This window comes from Polyodon spathula, chromosome 1 (genome assembly GCF_017654505.1).
Source record: "Polyodon spathula isolate WHYD16114869_AA chromosome 1, ASM1765450v1, whole genome shotgun sequence".
Taxonomy (NCBI): domain Eukaryota; kingdom Metazoa; phylum Chordata; class Actinopteri; order Acipenseriformes; family Polyodontidae; genus Polyodon; species Polyodon spathula.
In genome coordinates, this window is record NC_054534.1 from 38,208,310 (window position 1) to 38,223,509 (window position 15,200).

Sequence of the window (15,200 nt, forward strand, 5' to 3'; positions counted from 1 at the left end):
ACTGGCCGGAATATGTTAATGTTATTCTTTACAGACTATGAAGTATTCATTTAAGTAAAATAATAATAGTAAAGCAACAATAATAAAAGTGTCATAATTTATAAAGTTTTGGCAGAATGCCTTTAGCAAACAGAAAGGACTGCAAAGGTCTTTGTACTCATATTCTTTTGTGTGAAGGGTGTAACAGCATCGGAGGGATTTCATTTTTTTTTTAGTATTCATTTACATTTTAAAGGTTACAACCTGATCGCTTGTGACCACAGTTGGTCTCCAACATTGGCAGCTAAGAAATAGGGTCGTAGTTTTAGGCAGGGTCCAGAAGGGGACTTTTGTGACTGGACAAAAAAGGGCATCAAAAACAGGACACTCTCTGCAGGGGACTAAACTGGCTTTGGAGCCCAGGGTAGTGTATGGAGTCACAGAGACTTGTTTTTGAATTCATGGAAGCAGACAGCAGTAATTGAAATATAAATCTCTCTCCTTTTCATGTCTGTAAGAATAGACCCTGTTGGAGATTAACGAAATGGCCCTTTTCTTCACACAATATGGGATAATGATATCTATCAGAAAGATACTTTCCTGTATCAAAGTGTAAAACCTACTTCCCCCAATTATTTTGCATAAGGACCAAAATAATCAAATATGCCAATTATATATCTGAAAAGGAATCATGTTTCCCCCCAAAGAAATAAACAAAAAAGAATGGGCAATTTAAAAGAGTTGCTTGTGTAACTGAATGAGTTATTCTGAGGTTTACACCACAGGTTTCCTCTATTTTAATATATTCAGCTTCTCTGAATATGGTGTGTATCTATGTGACAGGCTGCTGGCGTGTGGGTGCGTACATTTGCTGTTGAGTGACAGGCAGGAGATTGAGATGGAGGTTGATGTTGGTATGTCCAATTGTGGATACGTATTGTGAACACACAATGGCTCACGTGACACTACCAACAATGGTAACGCACTGAGGACATAAAGGGGAATGTACGTAAAGCAAAAAAAAACAGTGCAAAAACTATAAATCAAAAGGTGCTGTGAAAATGTTGTGTGCATGGAGGTCCCGTCTGCACACCTTGCTATACTTCATGGGGATCTACCATCCCTGAACTAGTTTTTACTTGCATAGACACAAACCCAGACTCGGGCTACACATCCATTCGTCATCGGTTTTGGCTTCTTCTTTTGCCGTTGTTAATAGTCGCCAAGACCTTTTATATTCTAAATGCAGCCTTAAACTAAAGTGTGACTTAGTGAGTTATTTATTTATTTATTTATATGAAAGTATTTATGATGTGCATTTGACAATCAGCTTTCTTTGTTTCTGTTGTAGTTTAAAACACAGTATGGAAAGAGAATGGTCCAAGTAACTGTGACAGTAAACGAATCGCTCTTCAACCTCACAAACAGCACTCAGGAAATGCTAAAGGAAGAAGTGATTCCCATACCTGGCTCAGTGAATGGCGTAAATGCATTGGGTTTGGTGGTGTTCTCCATGTCCTTTGGTCTAATCATTGGCAGCCTGAAAGAAAAGGGGCAAGCGCTCAAAGACTTTTTCGACTGCCTCAACGAAGCTATCATGAAACTGGTGGCAATAATCATGTGGTAAGTGCTGGCATTATGATTTTCATTATGTCATTTACAGCAAATCACACTTTCAAAGCGTCTAGATTTCAGCACAACCTCTCGATGTACTGCCTGCATTACAAAGGTGAGTCGTTGGTTAATGTTTAGTTTTGTAGATCCTCACTCAAAACTGTTGTATTCTAATGCCAGACAGGGCTAACATTCTAGTTCAAAGACATCGTTATTTTGTATATCTAACCATAACTTGCTTACAGGGTTCAACTGACATTATACTGGTAACAGGATATTTTAGGTTTTGATTAAGCATGCTTATTAGTTTAGTAATGTAAAATGGAAACTTCCCTGACTGGGCAAAGTAAAAGCATATTAAATGCATAGCAGAAGCTTGGCGTGAGATTAACTTATATAGGAGATGAGTCAAAATAGAAGTCGCACTGTAGGTATAGTTTGTTTAAATAAGGACAGCATCCACTGTCTTATTATAAATTGATGTCATGCCAATGGACCTCGTTATGAAGTGACGGTTTTATTTACCCTCCTACCTAGGTACGCTCCTATTGGAATCCTTTTCTTGATTGCTGGAAAGATTGTTGAGATGGAGGATATAAGTACGGTTGGTGGACAGCTGGGGATGTATACAGTAACAGTTATTATTGGATTGATGATTCATGCCATGTTTGTCCTGCCAACACTCTACTTCATTGTGACACGTAAAAACCCCTTTGTGTTTATTGGCGGGTTGATTCAGGCGCTGATCACCGCGCTGGGAACATCCTCCAGGTAAGAGAGTGGCCTTACATGCACTTGATAATCGACTCTACAGTCATGACTGTGTGGCGTTGTCACGCAAATACATTGTGAAAGAGCAAAAGGACGTCCTTTTGGCAGTGTGACTTTAAGGGCAGGGTCAATCGCTTTCTCACGATAAAAGTAGCTGTAAAAACCCATGTAAACCAGAGCAGGAATCGTGCTTGTGCCTCACAAGGTTTCAGCAGTCAAGATCCCACTTTTCTGACCTAATATCACGTAATCTCCAGCAAGAAAGGCTGTACAAAACACAGACACCCCCCAACACACACACACACACTTATGGACTACTTCAACACTAGAACCGCCGCGGTTATACTCATACCTACAACCGCCGGCACATTTTAAACACATATTAAAATGAAAGAGAAACTATCAGATACAACTCAAAGTTTTAATCAAGCACATCATATCAAACATCTGCACAGCCAAAACGCCATATTTAAATGAGCAGTTAAATATAAAAGGGTTTCTTTTCTAACTTATCACATATAAAGCACTACAAAAAATGAAAAACTGTAATAAAATAAACATATCAAAAGAAACTAGGGTAACACTTTAAATTAAAGTGCTGCTTATTAATGTTATATAAACCTATATATGTAATATATGCTTAATAACTATGTGTTAGAGTGTTAATAAAGCATTATAGATAGCCACAGACAGGATTACGTTTTACAAAGAGGACAGTTTTTAGCCACCTATCGTACTCTGGCATGTTTAAACGTAATTCCGTCTATGGCTATTCCATGGTTTTAAACCATCTGCAATGCTTTATTAACACTCTACAACATAGTTATTAAGCATATATTATATATTTATAAAGCAATAAACCGTAAACCGGTATATGCACATACAAAACTGTAAAAACAAAAGTAGTTTTTAATCTAAAATCGAAAGCAACATATGCTTTATCAGCATGTGTGTCACTCCCAGCACAGAATCCAGGTTGAGCTGCTGCAGCCCACAGCTTTGCAGTTTTCTGACAGAAATGTTTCTGCTGAAGTGCTGTGGCTACCTTCAAGGTGAAATCTCTCCTACCTTGTACAAAATGAAGGAATTGATGGCTGCCAGGTCCAGTAGAGATAACAAAAGGCTTGTATATATTATAAAAAACTGAATATTTTAGGTTATATTCAAAATAAAAACATGTATTGTAAAAGGCAGTTCTAGTGTTAATGATATGGATGTTCCATAAACAAACACACACACACACACACACACACAAATATAAATTCTAAGTAGTAAAATTTGTAGAAATTGTATTTTATGTAACGTTGTGTGTGTGTGTTGGAAAGGTAACCAGACAAACAGTTAGCTAATGCTTGGACTAATTCAGAATGTGCGCGACAACACGTGAATTCTTTCCTGTTGTTAAATGTTTTTATCTTCATGGCAACGCATGAAGCTCTCATCAGGATATTAAAAGTCGTTCTTCTCCTACTTAGTAAGCAGACAGAGATGTTTAAATATCCCCTCCCCTAATATGAATTAAGTAATCTACATTGCTTTTTTGCATTTTTCCTAAATCAGAACTGCATAGCAACGCATTTCCTGAAAAGTACGGCAAACAGGTCATGAAGAAAACTGCCATGATTTGTGCATGTAACCTCCGCCATAGTTTGATGTCGACAGCTCTTGTGTTGCATCATTATCTTTTCACAACCCATGTGTTTCTAGGGACCTATGTAGACCCAACAATTACAATGGGGGTGTCAAACATACGGCCCGTGGAATATAATTTTTTTTTATTCACTAGGATACAGGTAGAAGTGTTCTCCTGGTGCGCTCTGATGTCAGCTAAGATCAGCCCAACGTGATGGTAACTGTTGCTGTTCACTCTATGTCAAAAATAAAATAGCCATCTATTTTGGAAAATAAAAGCTGTACGGTTGGATTCTTACTGCTTTTACAATCAAGGTCCGTTTCTGTCTGTAATATTATGGTACAGGTCATACTTGCAAATATAGGCGGCGTGTGAGTCTTTCGTTTGGGGACGCTATTATTCCGTACTTTCAACCCAACGATGTACAGTACGATACATACACACACATTAAGACATGTATTTTTTTTTTTACTCTGTTACCAGCGAGTCTGAATACTAAGTTTCACTCATTGTGTTGAGTTTGAAAAATAGTCGGATTGACGGACACAAATAAAATCTGTAAACCGGATTCATTTTCCTGCGTCATTTTGAGAACTTGTATAATTTACAGCACAACACAGACCTCGAAACCACTCAGGAATTATACATATATATTTAACATTGTTTATTTTTTTGTTTTTTTCCACAACATAAGGTGGCCAAATAAATGGAGTTTAACATAGCACTAGTTTAAAACACGTTATGCCTATTTAAGCAAATTAGAAAAACAGTGAAGATAACAAACTGCCCTGTTTTTTAATACCTTTAAATCCGTTAACCTGCTCTGCAGTCATACAGTACCTACACCACGTTCAAACACCATTTCCATCACGTTCAAACACCATTTCCATCACGTCACACCAATTCAAATCAATTATCCGCTTTCACTGAAAATGGAGTGAATGACTGGAAAAATCTAAAGAAAAAACTTCAGAAACATTCATAATCTGGCACCAGTGTTCTGAAAGATGGCATTTGTTCAAACAGTCAAAGGAAGTAGCGCAACATGCAGTTACCAAATTCTCCCAAAACAGCGGCGCTTTAAAACAGACGACAGTGTGCCACAAGTTCTGTAAAATCAAATTCGGATCAAGCTGTTTGTACATATAACAGCAATTTTAATAAATGTAGAAATTGTGAAGAGGATGTTCCAGGCAAGAGAACGAGCGAAAGAGACTCAGAGTTTTCGTCAGCTGCCTCCTGCGGCGGTATGGGGAGGGGCTCAGATCGGCAGGAAAAACTGACGATAAACCAACCAAGCACTGTCTCCTCCTATGGCATTGAAATTCACCTAAATCCCTAGTGGTCTGGCGGTTGCGCAGTAGAAAAACAAGAAATATGTTTGTTAGACCTGCTTTGCGCGCACTTGCGGGAAAAAAATCGATCTTCTGTCACAAGTCTTTTTTGTGTTGGTCAGAACAATTTCTTGTGAGGGTTTGGGCAATTTATTTTGGGGAGGCTTAGACTCCCCAAGCCTCTTATACGCTCCGCCTATGCTTGCAAAACTCATATATTAGTCAACATTTTAATTATTTCATGATGCAACCCTAGTTTTTGTTAAATGGAATGCAAAAAAAGAAAAAAGTGAGTAAATATTGTTGTTGTTGTTTTTTTTCATTGTACGATGCCCTCTTTTTAATGTTTATTTTATTTGAAACGTTTATTCATGTTAAACCAATGTTATTACTTAATGAAAACATGCCTATGACCACTTTGGTTATTGCGAAGACACAACAACGGCAGTGATTCTTTTTTTTTTTAATTGTGTTGTCTACTTTGTTTTTATTGGAAATACACACAAGATTTAACTGCTGTATTGTTTTCATTGTTTTGTAGTTAATTTACGAGGGTAAAGTAAGGCCTTCTGGGATATTTTTCAACTGTAATAACTTTGATAACATTTTGAAAACGAATATCTAAATCTTGAACGAATATCAAAACATGAAAATTCCATGTTCATCCCAGCACTAAAAAAAAAATATTGCAAAATATAAATAGATACTGATCATTTTTTTATTTAGCACTCACCAAAAAGATAAAGTCAAAGAACATTAGTGACTCTACTGCTGCTCTGGATACCTGGAACCTTTGCTTGAACCAACGCATCAACATCTGGATCAAATGACTGGGCTGAGGATAGCTTGAGTATCGAGTTAAGTTGAGAATAGTATTTTGATTTGTTGAGATTCATGATGGAGAAAGATTGCTGCTTCTCATGACACACTATTTCATCAGCTTTTAGCAGCATTTCTTCCAAAACTATCCAGCAGAAAATGGTTTTGAAGAAACGGGTATTTTGTGAGCAATCACATGGCTTGCCTGAACAGCAGCATCTCTTATGCTACAAGCATTAGTAAACATTAATTGCTGCTTTTTCAATGACTATGCCAATTCATAGTATTTATCTTCATGTACCGTACCTGTATATGTATCATATTTCTTGCCATGGTTTGCTTCATAGTCTGTTTTAATGTTGTATTGTTTCACAACAGACACATGCTGCTTACAAATTAAGCACATTGGCTTTCCATTTCTCTTGAAACACATGGCACTCTTGTTCCACCTTTCTCCTCACCGATATACGATGTCACTTGTCACTACAGAACCTTGTTCTGATATCATGGTGTCGTAACTCGACCCAGCTGATGCACTGCTGTCTCACCCACGTGGTCGGTGAGTGACAGCAATCACAGCAACATAACAATTTGTGTTGCTCATGCGAAGGAATTTGCTGGAGGTATGTTTGCACACATGTTCTAAGAAGTGATGGCGAGTAAAATAATCAATGTGTGCTATTTAAGGGAACGGAAATATGATATGTATGATAATTTGTTATATACAATAACTTTGAGGTTTTGGGTTCGTTTGGGTTATTTTTATAACTGTCACCTGGCCCGCACCAAAGTGCCAGGGTATTGGATCAGGCCAGCCAAACGAAATTTTGACACCCCTGAATTAGAACATTCTGTTGGAACTACACACTTTCAAACTACTTCATAAAAAAGGTACCAGATTAATTTGATATTTTGTTTTACCAGGGGAATATGGCTGTTTTTTCCAAAAATAACCCTTTTTCCCATGCTTCCCTATTCTGCTTGAATTTAAATGTTGGAGAATTGAGCCCTTGTTCTATATCAAGGCATGGCAGACTAACCAAAAAATGCAGTGCTCAGATTTTCATTTAAGACAGCAATGTTTTATTTAGCCAAACTGTTATATGGCACAGTTTCACAGTCAGGTGTGCATAATGCAGGACAACGTTAAATACAAACTGTGATTGTTAAATCAACGTGTAAGGGACAACCTGCTTCTCTGGTATAGTCTTGCTTGTTTTACAATATGAATGCTTACCACTTCTGTGGAGCTCTGTCCTTATAGTGAACATCTCATGTTGTCTGCAATATCATTACTGTTTTAATGGGCTGCCCTTGACCTAAGGCCATTATCACACCATAAAGGCTTTGAGAATCAGATGCTATTTATGATAATTAAGCCAGTGACAGTTAATGCATTGAGAAAATGGCACCATGCTCATTGTAACTGCCATCCCATAAAGGGGGTTGAGTAAAGCCTGTTTTGTTAAATCTGCTACTGTATCATGGTATTAAAAATTGGACCACAATTCAGTAAACGAGGTCAATTGTATGATTTTATAAAGCATTTGAAAGTGTGATTACATCGTTTCCATCTTTTAAAGTATAAATAAAGTTGTAATGCTTTATTTTTGGGGATCTGTTATAAATGTAGTAATATATATTACAACATTCTTATAACATAGCAAACAAACTATACAAAATGTTATTATAGTAGTGTTATTATTTCTATTAAAAAAGTATACATGTTAATAATACGTTAATATCATGTTAATATCATGTGTTATAGGACAGCGAATGTCTGTGTGTGGGTAATACCAGCATGAGTAGAAGTGAATCTGTTTACATGCTGCGAGTACTGATATAACCTGAGCACAGATACTTGCAGTCCTAATGTATAACGCTATTATATATTTCTTTATTATTAAAATGCAGTACAAGTTCAAAATCCAGCTACATTTGTTTCAGAATCATTACCAACCTTTATTTAGTCCATTGTTATGATGAAGAGAATACTGTTCAATGACTAAGGTAGGTGGACGGTTGAAATGACTTTGTAGTTGAACAGAATTATGAGTGGTGATTCAGTTATGATTAAAGCAGGTGACGTTAACCTTGCTGATATGGAGAATACAGCACAGTAAAAACTGAAAGTGGTATGTTTGGGTGATGAATAGGGTTTCTCTGTGTCGTGGAATACAGAAGGCAACATGTGCGCTCTGATTGGCTGACAGATCCTGAGCAATCTATAATTCCACTTATAATATATCCCGTGTTATCAAAGAAGGATGTGGTTTTGGGAGGTGCGGAAAGAGGTGGCTGTTAACATTTTTTTTCTAAAGTACAAATTACAGCTGACCTCAAATGCAATACAAGGCTAGTAATCCACTCAATTTTATGTTCCAGCTCTGCAACACTGCCCATCACATTTAAATGTCTGGAAGAGAACAATAAAGTGGACAAGCGTGTCACCAGATTTGTGCTGCCAGTAGGAGCCACCATTAACATGGATGGCACAGCACTGTATGAGGCTCTGGCTGCCATTTTCATCGCTCAGGTTAATGGATTGGATCTGAGCTTTGGGCAGATCCTCACAATCAGGTATTTACTTAGTTGAACGATTTTACAAATGTATGGGGTTATTCTTGCACTGGAGGGAAAACTGCAACATTAATTACACTACTGTGTATTTTACACTGCTTTTTTTTAGAACAGGTAACACCAATTGCAGGGCGCGAAATAACCAATGTCAATTGCAGTCCTGCCCAACCCCTTTTTGCCGCAGTACCTCTCCAGTTGCGGCAAAAGTTGCTTCTGTGCCCGCTGTCATTGCCGACGATGTCCGTCACCAGCACATCTGATCTGCAACCCATTCACAAACTTACTTAACATCAGCTGGCCCGTTCTGTCACCTTTCAATTTTGTCTCGTCATGTGAGAAAATGACTTATTATTCTAATGTGTTATTGTTGCCATTGTTTTTACTATACACCTCTCAGCACTAAGCCACAAGAACGACGTATCATTGGTTAATAATGGGTTAACAGAAGGAGGGGCGCTATTAGTTGTAAGACTGAGCTGAATTTGACCGCACTTAAGTTCCAGGGATTTCAGTCAGAGTTGTTGTCTGGCAGTGTCACTGCAGTTGAGTGGTTTTTCCCGACCGTGAAAATTGCCAAACCAGCAGCGAATTAAAAGAAAGAAGGAAGAAGAGCTGGCTAAAACAACAGCTAAGTGTTCCAGAATTGATGTGATGGTCAGGTAGGAAATGGGTGTACAATAATTTGTCCCCCAATACTAACATCAAATAATAATAATAACCGCTATTCCACTGACAAATCTCACCCCCTCCAAGTCCCCTCTCAAATGTTTAAGTAGTGAAAATTTGGTCCGGTAGCTGTTTATTTATACTGTACATTAAAAAACTACTGTTTTAATTTAAATGAATAAAGCAAATTACCACAGTATATAAATCAGAATGTTCCATAGGGCCACATTATACTAAATGAAGTAAAGCGATCTGTTTATGGATTTGTGAATATTCTTCAAATTGTTTGTGTGCGTGTGTGTGTGTGTGTGTGTGTGTGTGTGTGTGTGTGTGTGTGTGTGTGTGTATATATATATATATATATATATATATATATATATATATATATATAATTGCTATTTTATATGGACGCTTCAATGACCGTTGCTGGGTTATTCCTCTGAAACACCCATGCACAATAAGTAAATAATTAATTTTGTTCAAATTCTTACACAAGGAGCTAGTAGCTATTACATGCGTTATGAAAGAGCTGGAGAGAACACTAGTAATCGAAACACAGTAGTTGTGTTTTTTAACTAGTAACGTGTGCTTTCATGAAAGGGGTTAGAATGTGTATGCTCAAAACCAGCATTCCACTTTATTCTTGAATTGAGTGTCCAAATTGAACCAGTCAGCAGAATGAATATTATGGCTTCCAATAAATTAAAATGCAGCTTGCTTTATTGTTGTTATTAAAAATTAATAATAATTGTTGTTATTAATTATTATTATAAATATTATTAATTGCTTAGCAGACGCCCTTGTCCATCCTTTATCATTTAATTTTTTTGACAAAAAATAATCACTTCCATTTAGCCTTTTTTAATTTTTTTTTCAGATTATGCAGCAATCCCTTCTCAGATAATGAACGCTATAGGCTTGTTGTATTTTTTTTTAAGTTGTTTTATGAATGAGTATGAAATCGCTTTGGTGCCCTTGGGTTGGATTTATGTTTTGCCTTTTTGCCCCCTAGAACTGCCTTGATGCCCCTGGATTTTCATGATTTTCACCGAAGGCAATATTGCCTTCCCCTTCATAAACTAAAAATTCATGCCCTGCAATTGCAAAACTGTTTGCTAAGTATGATTACGCAAAATGGTAGTTAAGGTACCCATAATAATTATGATTCAGGGGATATATACAGTGATCAAATTTAAATAAATCAATGGATAATATATTGGTTGCAATGCTAATTAGTGTACAGTTGGCACATAGTATCATGCTGACATTCCTATTGTGTCAAACTCATAGTAAACCTCAACTGATATATTCCTTTATATTTTACCTTTTTATGTCCTGTTTTCCCTGTGAAACAGCATCACAGCCACAGCTGCCAGTATTGGAGCAGCAGGAATCCCCCAGGCTGGGCTGGTTACCATGGTGATCGTGTTGACCTCTGTAGGGCTGCCCACAGATGACATCTCACTTATTGTTGCAGTAGACTGGTTCCTGTGAGTAAATACTTACTGCTTTTTATAAAATGTTTTGAAATTTTTTGCAATGATGGTAGTCCAGTAACAGGTATTCTGGTAAAAATGATAGGTAGTAGATGTACAGTATGCGAAACACATTGATTTGGCATGCCCTTTAACTGATCCTTGCTACAATTCAAACATGTGTCCATCTGGAGATACCTGCATGCAGTACTGTCAGTACTGCAGTATTATCAGGCCAGGTGTTGTGACTGTGGGATTTTCTTCTTCAAAGCAGCAGTGGTCTGCTTCTGGCTTCCTGATACTTCTCAGTCCCAGCAAACTATTCCAAAATGAAGTCTAGCTTTTGAGCAGCAGACAAGTAGTCATTTTGAGCCCAGATTGGCAAAAAAACAGGAATGGACAGCTCAGCCAATGCCAAGTACTGCCTTCTGTATGAACCCCTCCTCATTTACTATGTTACTCATGCATTCAAGATATTTAAAATGTAAATATAAGATGTAAGTCACCATTGGTTGGTTTACACTTTTACATACATAATAGTAAAAGTATTAAAACACACATGCGCGTGCTCACACATACGTGCACAAACTAAATAACTATACATGAATGCATCTTAGATTTGGTAAGACAACAGTCCTCTCTGCATACCAGCCTAGTGGTGCTAAAGCTCAGCCAGTCCAGTCTTGGTGGTGGCTGGTGTTTCCAGTTTAGGTTGACCACACAGAATTTTATGTCAGACAGGGTTTAGCAGACACAGATCAGCCTGTTTTATTATTATTATTATTATTATTATTATTATTATTATTATTATTATTATTATTATTATTATTATTTCAGCTTTTCCAGTAATAACTGTGTACACTGATTTGGTGAAGGTAAGGGTTAGGTTTAGGTTTGTAATAATATGGTGAGCATTGTACATAGTAAAGATTTGTACCATATTTGTAACGGGCAGTGTTGTGTGATACACTGGCACTACCAATTCAGTCCAGTCCCCTGTCGGTGACATGAGACCCACTGAGGTGCCCATTATTGCCGGGTTGTGTATGTATGTTTGGCTGCTCAAACAGTGCAAAATGTTGTCTTTTGTATAATAAGAGACATCCTACACACAATGTATTAGCGTATTATAAATGACACAAATGAAGATTGTACTCGGGAATACCTTTAAAACAAAAAATATTTTTATTTTGTATATTATAACTTTTTCCCCCTCTCTCCCGGTCATGAAATGGTTCAAAATCAACTGCCAGTCTCTGAATAATAATGCATGCAGGCCTACAGGTGCTGTACTAAATAAATAACTAACTAAATGTACAGGCACGCCTTTGGTTCATGGTCCTCTCTTATCCAGTAATAGATACACAACGCCTTAACTCAGGGTAGTGGTGTCAAACTACACATCCCGCTAGGCAAAGCTTAGCAATTACCCCTTTCTCTTAAAAAAGTTAAACTTGAGTGTGTGTGTTGTTGTTGTTTTTTTATGGGATTTGTTCTTGTTTTATTAGAAATAAAATTGTGCCTTTTAGGAAAGTAACAGCCCTTTAAAAATCAAAAGTCTAAAATAAGATTATTGGAATAGTTTCCATGGCAACAGGTGTTTCTTTGTTACCCTCACAATTGGAGACCTCAAAACTACATCTCACAAACTCTCCAGAAAAAGTAAGAAAAAACCATTAGCCTCCATTGCTCTGCACTGGCCATATCCCATTTGTGTTAGACAAGAGAAGACTATAAAAGGAGTAGATGTCATATGTAATGCCATTTTACATCACAAACACAAACAAACAAAACAAACAACCAGCTGAATAGATCAAAGAATAAATAATGGTTTGAAATGTATTTTCTTACAATACTTTAAAGAAACACATACCTCCAATAAAAGAGTCCCTTGGTAAATTGATAAACATTCACTGGATGTGAGGAAGTCCTTTAACAGATAAAGTGAAAAAACTAAATCATTCAGCAAAAGCTTGTTTTGATTTGATTTGTAAACGCTGTGTGACATCATAGTGTAAATATCTAGACAGTCCCAAAGAAGGTGGAAATCTTTGGTTCCCAGCAAGATCAAGTGGAGAACATCATGTTTCGTTAGTGAAAGCATGCAAGGGGGTTGGATTTCCCCTAAAGGAAAGGGCATAGCTAGCCCTTGTAAATGGTACAAAGCGCACCTTGTGTGCAGAGTGGGAACTGCGAATTCCCAAGTGAGGAGGGGATTGGGTTTCCTTCTGAAGCTGGAGGGCACAAAGGTTCAGAACCAAGGCTGCTAAGAGCGCAGCATATCAATCTCAAGAGGTCAAACAGCCCTATCACTTTCCCTATCAACAGCTAAATCACTGAGGGGATAAGGCAAATTAACAATGTGAGACAAAAAGCCTCGCCCCGCTACCATCATCATTGTCTGTGCAATAAATTTAGAGCTCTCCAGTACAAAACTAGAAAATTCAACTTAAACCCAAGAAACACAGAATATAAATATTGTTTATACTTAGTCCTAACACATAAAAAGTCATTAAGAGTACCACAGCACAAGTCACAAATGTTTTTTTCTTTCCACAGTGACCGCCTGCGTACTACCACCAATGTCTTGGGTGATTCCATTGGAGCTGGAATCGTGGAATACCTTTCCAGACATGAGCTACGGAAAGATGCCGAAATGGGTAACTCAGTGGTTGAAGAGAACGAAATGAAGAAACCATACCAACTGATTTCCCAGGAAAACGAGAATGAAAAGCCTTTAGACAGTGAAACCAAGATGTAGTTTTTGTTTTTGTTTTACTTTTTTGTTTTTTGGGAGGGAGCAGGGTTGTTTACAGGTTAGGTGTTAGGGTTTTCCCAAGGTCCATGTTTTTGTTTTCTCTATTTTAATATCACTTGTCTTATTTGTCATAAACATTCATAAGGATTTGGGGTTACAAAGATCTATGAAAAACAAATACTGAAAGTGTAGGTTGTGAGTCCTGGACACTATGGTCATAGCTAATGGAGCGGTTTGTTCTGTCAAGTTTAATTCTGGAGAGATTCTCAGATATGTTTTTTCAGGTGTTGTAGATTAACATTAAAGGATCTAATTTAGAAGTATTGTGGGTTGTTTTTGTTTGTTTCCATAAGTGCCAGGTGAATGATATAATACTAGTGTTAAAATTACATTTTGTTTTGTGTTTTTCTCAAGAGGCTAAAATGTTTCCATCCTTTAACATTGTTTTGTGCATTTTCATGGCTAAAATGAGATAACAGAAAAGTGTAACATTTATATTTTTTAATTCTTGCCCAAAGCACAAGCATTTTCTGCTTCTTGCTGAAAACAATTTGCCATTATAGAATTGTCACTACTAGGAGTTCTGCCATATGACATAATAATTTAAAGCTATGGTGATTATCATTGCTTTATTGAATGTGGGGTTGGATATAAGGGAGGGGCCATATCAGTAAGGAAGGAAGTACCTAAGGTAGGTTGAATAGGGTTACAAGGGAACTGGATAACTGAGGATAAGGGGTAGGGGTTGCATGCAGTTTTGATGCTTTTTATTATTTTCAAAGCCCTGGCGTAATTGAATATTCATTCAAAAGGATTAATGTTATTGCTTCCTGCCAAACAAACAAAAAAAAAAAAAAAAAAAAAACTGAACGTTCTTAATAGACAAATTCTCTTTAGGCATTGAAGAGCGTTTTATTTCTGGGTAAGCTTTGTAAAGGGGTTCTTTTTATACATTTTCACAGTTTTAAAAATTTTAATTCAGTTATAATAATGGTGTTTTTTTTAATATTTAAGAAGGCTACAATTTACCTACAAATTCTCCCATGTTGTGCTTCTATCATCATTTGAGAAAAAAAAAAAAACATTAACGGCTTAAAAGCACTTTTGAATGTTCAAGTACATGCAAAATATTTTTATATAAATCTGCTTTTATATTGTCCTGTAACTGCTGTCAATTGTTGATTTTGTCACCAGTAGTATAGGTAAACCGTGCCTTCTAACAGCTGTGGCTACAATTTTTAAAGTTTAAATAGAGGTCTTTTAATTAGACATTTATTTTACTTACATAATTCCTAGATTGTAGGAAATCATTTTTATATAAAAAATTATATAGATAATTTTTTTACAAAACATTAACGACTAGGAAATGTGGAATAATGGTTTACTTGTGCCACTGTGCTGTAAAACTGCTGAAAAGACGTGGTCTTTATTTTGATAACCTAATGGGTTATCCTTCCATGACATCACTTGAGAAAAGCATATTGTAGCACATTGTGTTATGATTTTATGACAACTAACTCTAATGAAAACTGTGATTATTGCTTGATATGTACTGCCAGGTTTATAAGTAA

The 15,200-nt window shown here is 36.7% G+C and overlaps 1 protein-coding gene across 2 annotated transcripts in view; it reads left to right on the forward strand.

Annotated features, from left to right (window-relative positions):
* LOC121318343 (excitatory amino acid transporter 1-like) overlaps nt 1-14,602 on the forward strand; it is a 30,533-nt gene extending 15,931 nt beyond the window's left edge. The window contains exons 6-10 of one of the 2 annotated variants that reach the window (XM_041254904.1): nt 1,331-1,602; nt 2,131-2,364; nt 8,536-8,730; nt 10,752-10,886; nt 13,431-14,602. In XM_041254904.1, coding sequence (XP_041110838.1) covers nt 1,331-1,602; nt 2,131-2,364; nt 8,536-8,730; nt 10,752-10,886; nt 13,431-13,632 — 1,038 coding nt within the window. In that variant the 3' untranslated portion in view covers nt 13,633-14,602. Of the gene's footprint in view, nt 1-1,330; nt 1,603-2,130; nt 2,365-6,057; nt 6,535-8,535; nt 8,731-10,751; nt 10,887-13,430 lie in introns of those variants that run through there. The other variant, XM_041254911.1, reaches the window with a different exon arrangement.
* Nucleotides 14,603-15,200: the final 598 nt, after the last annotated feature.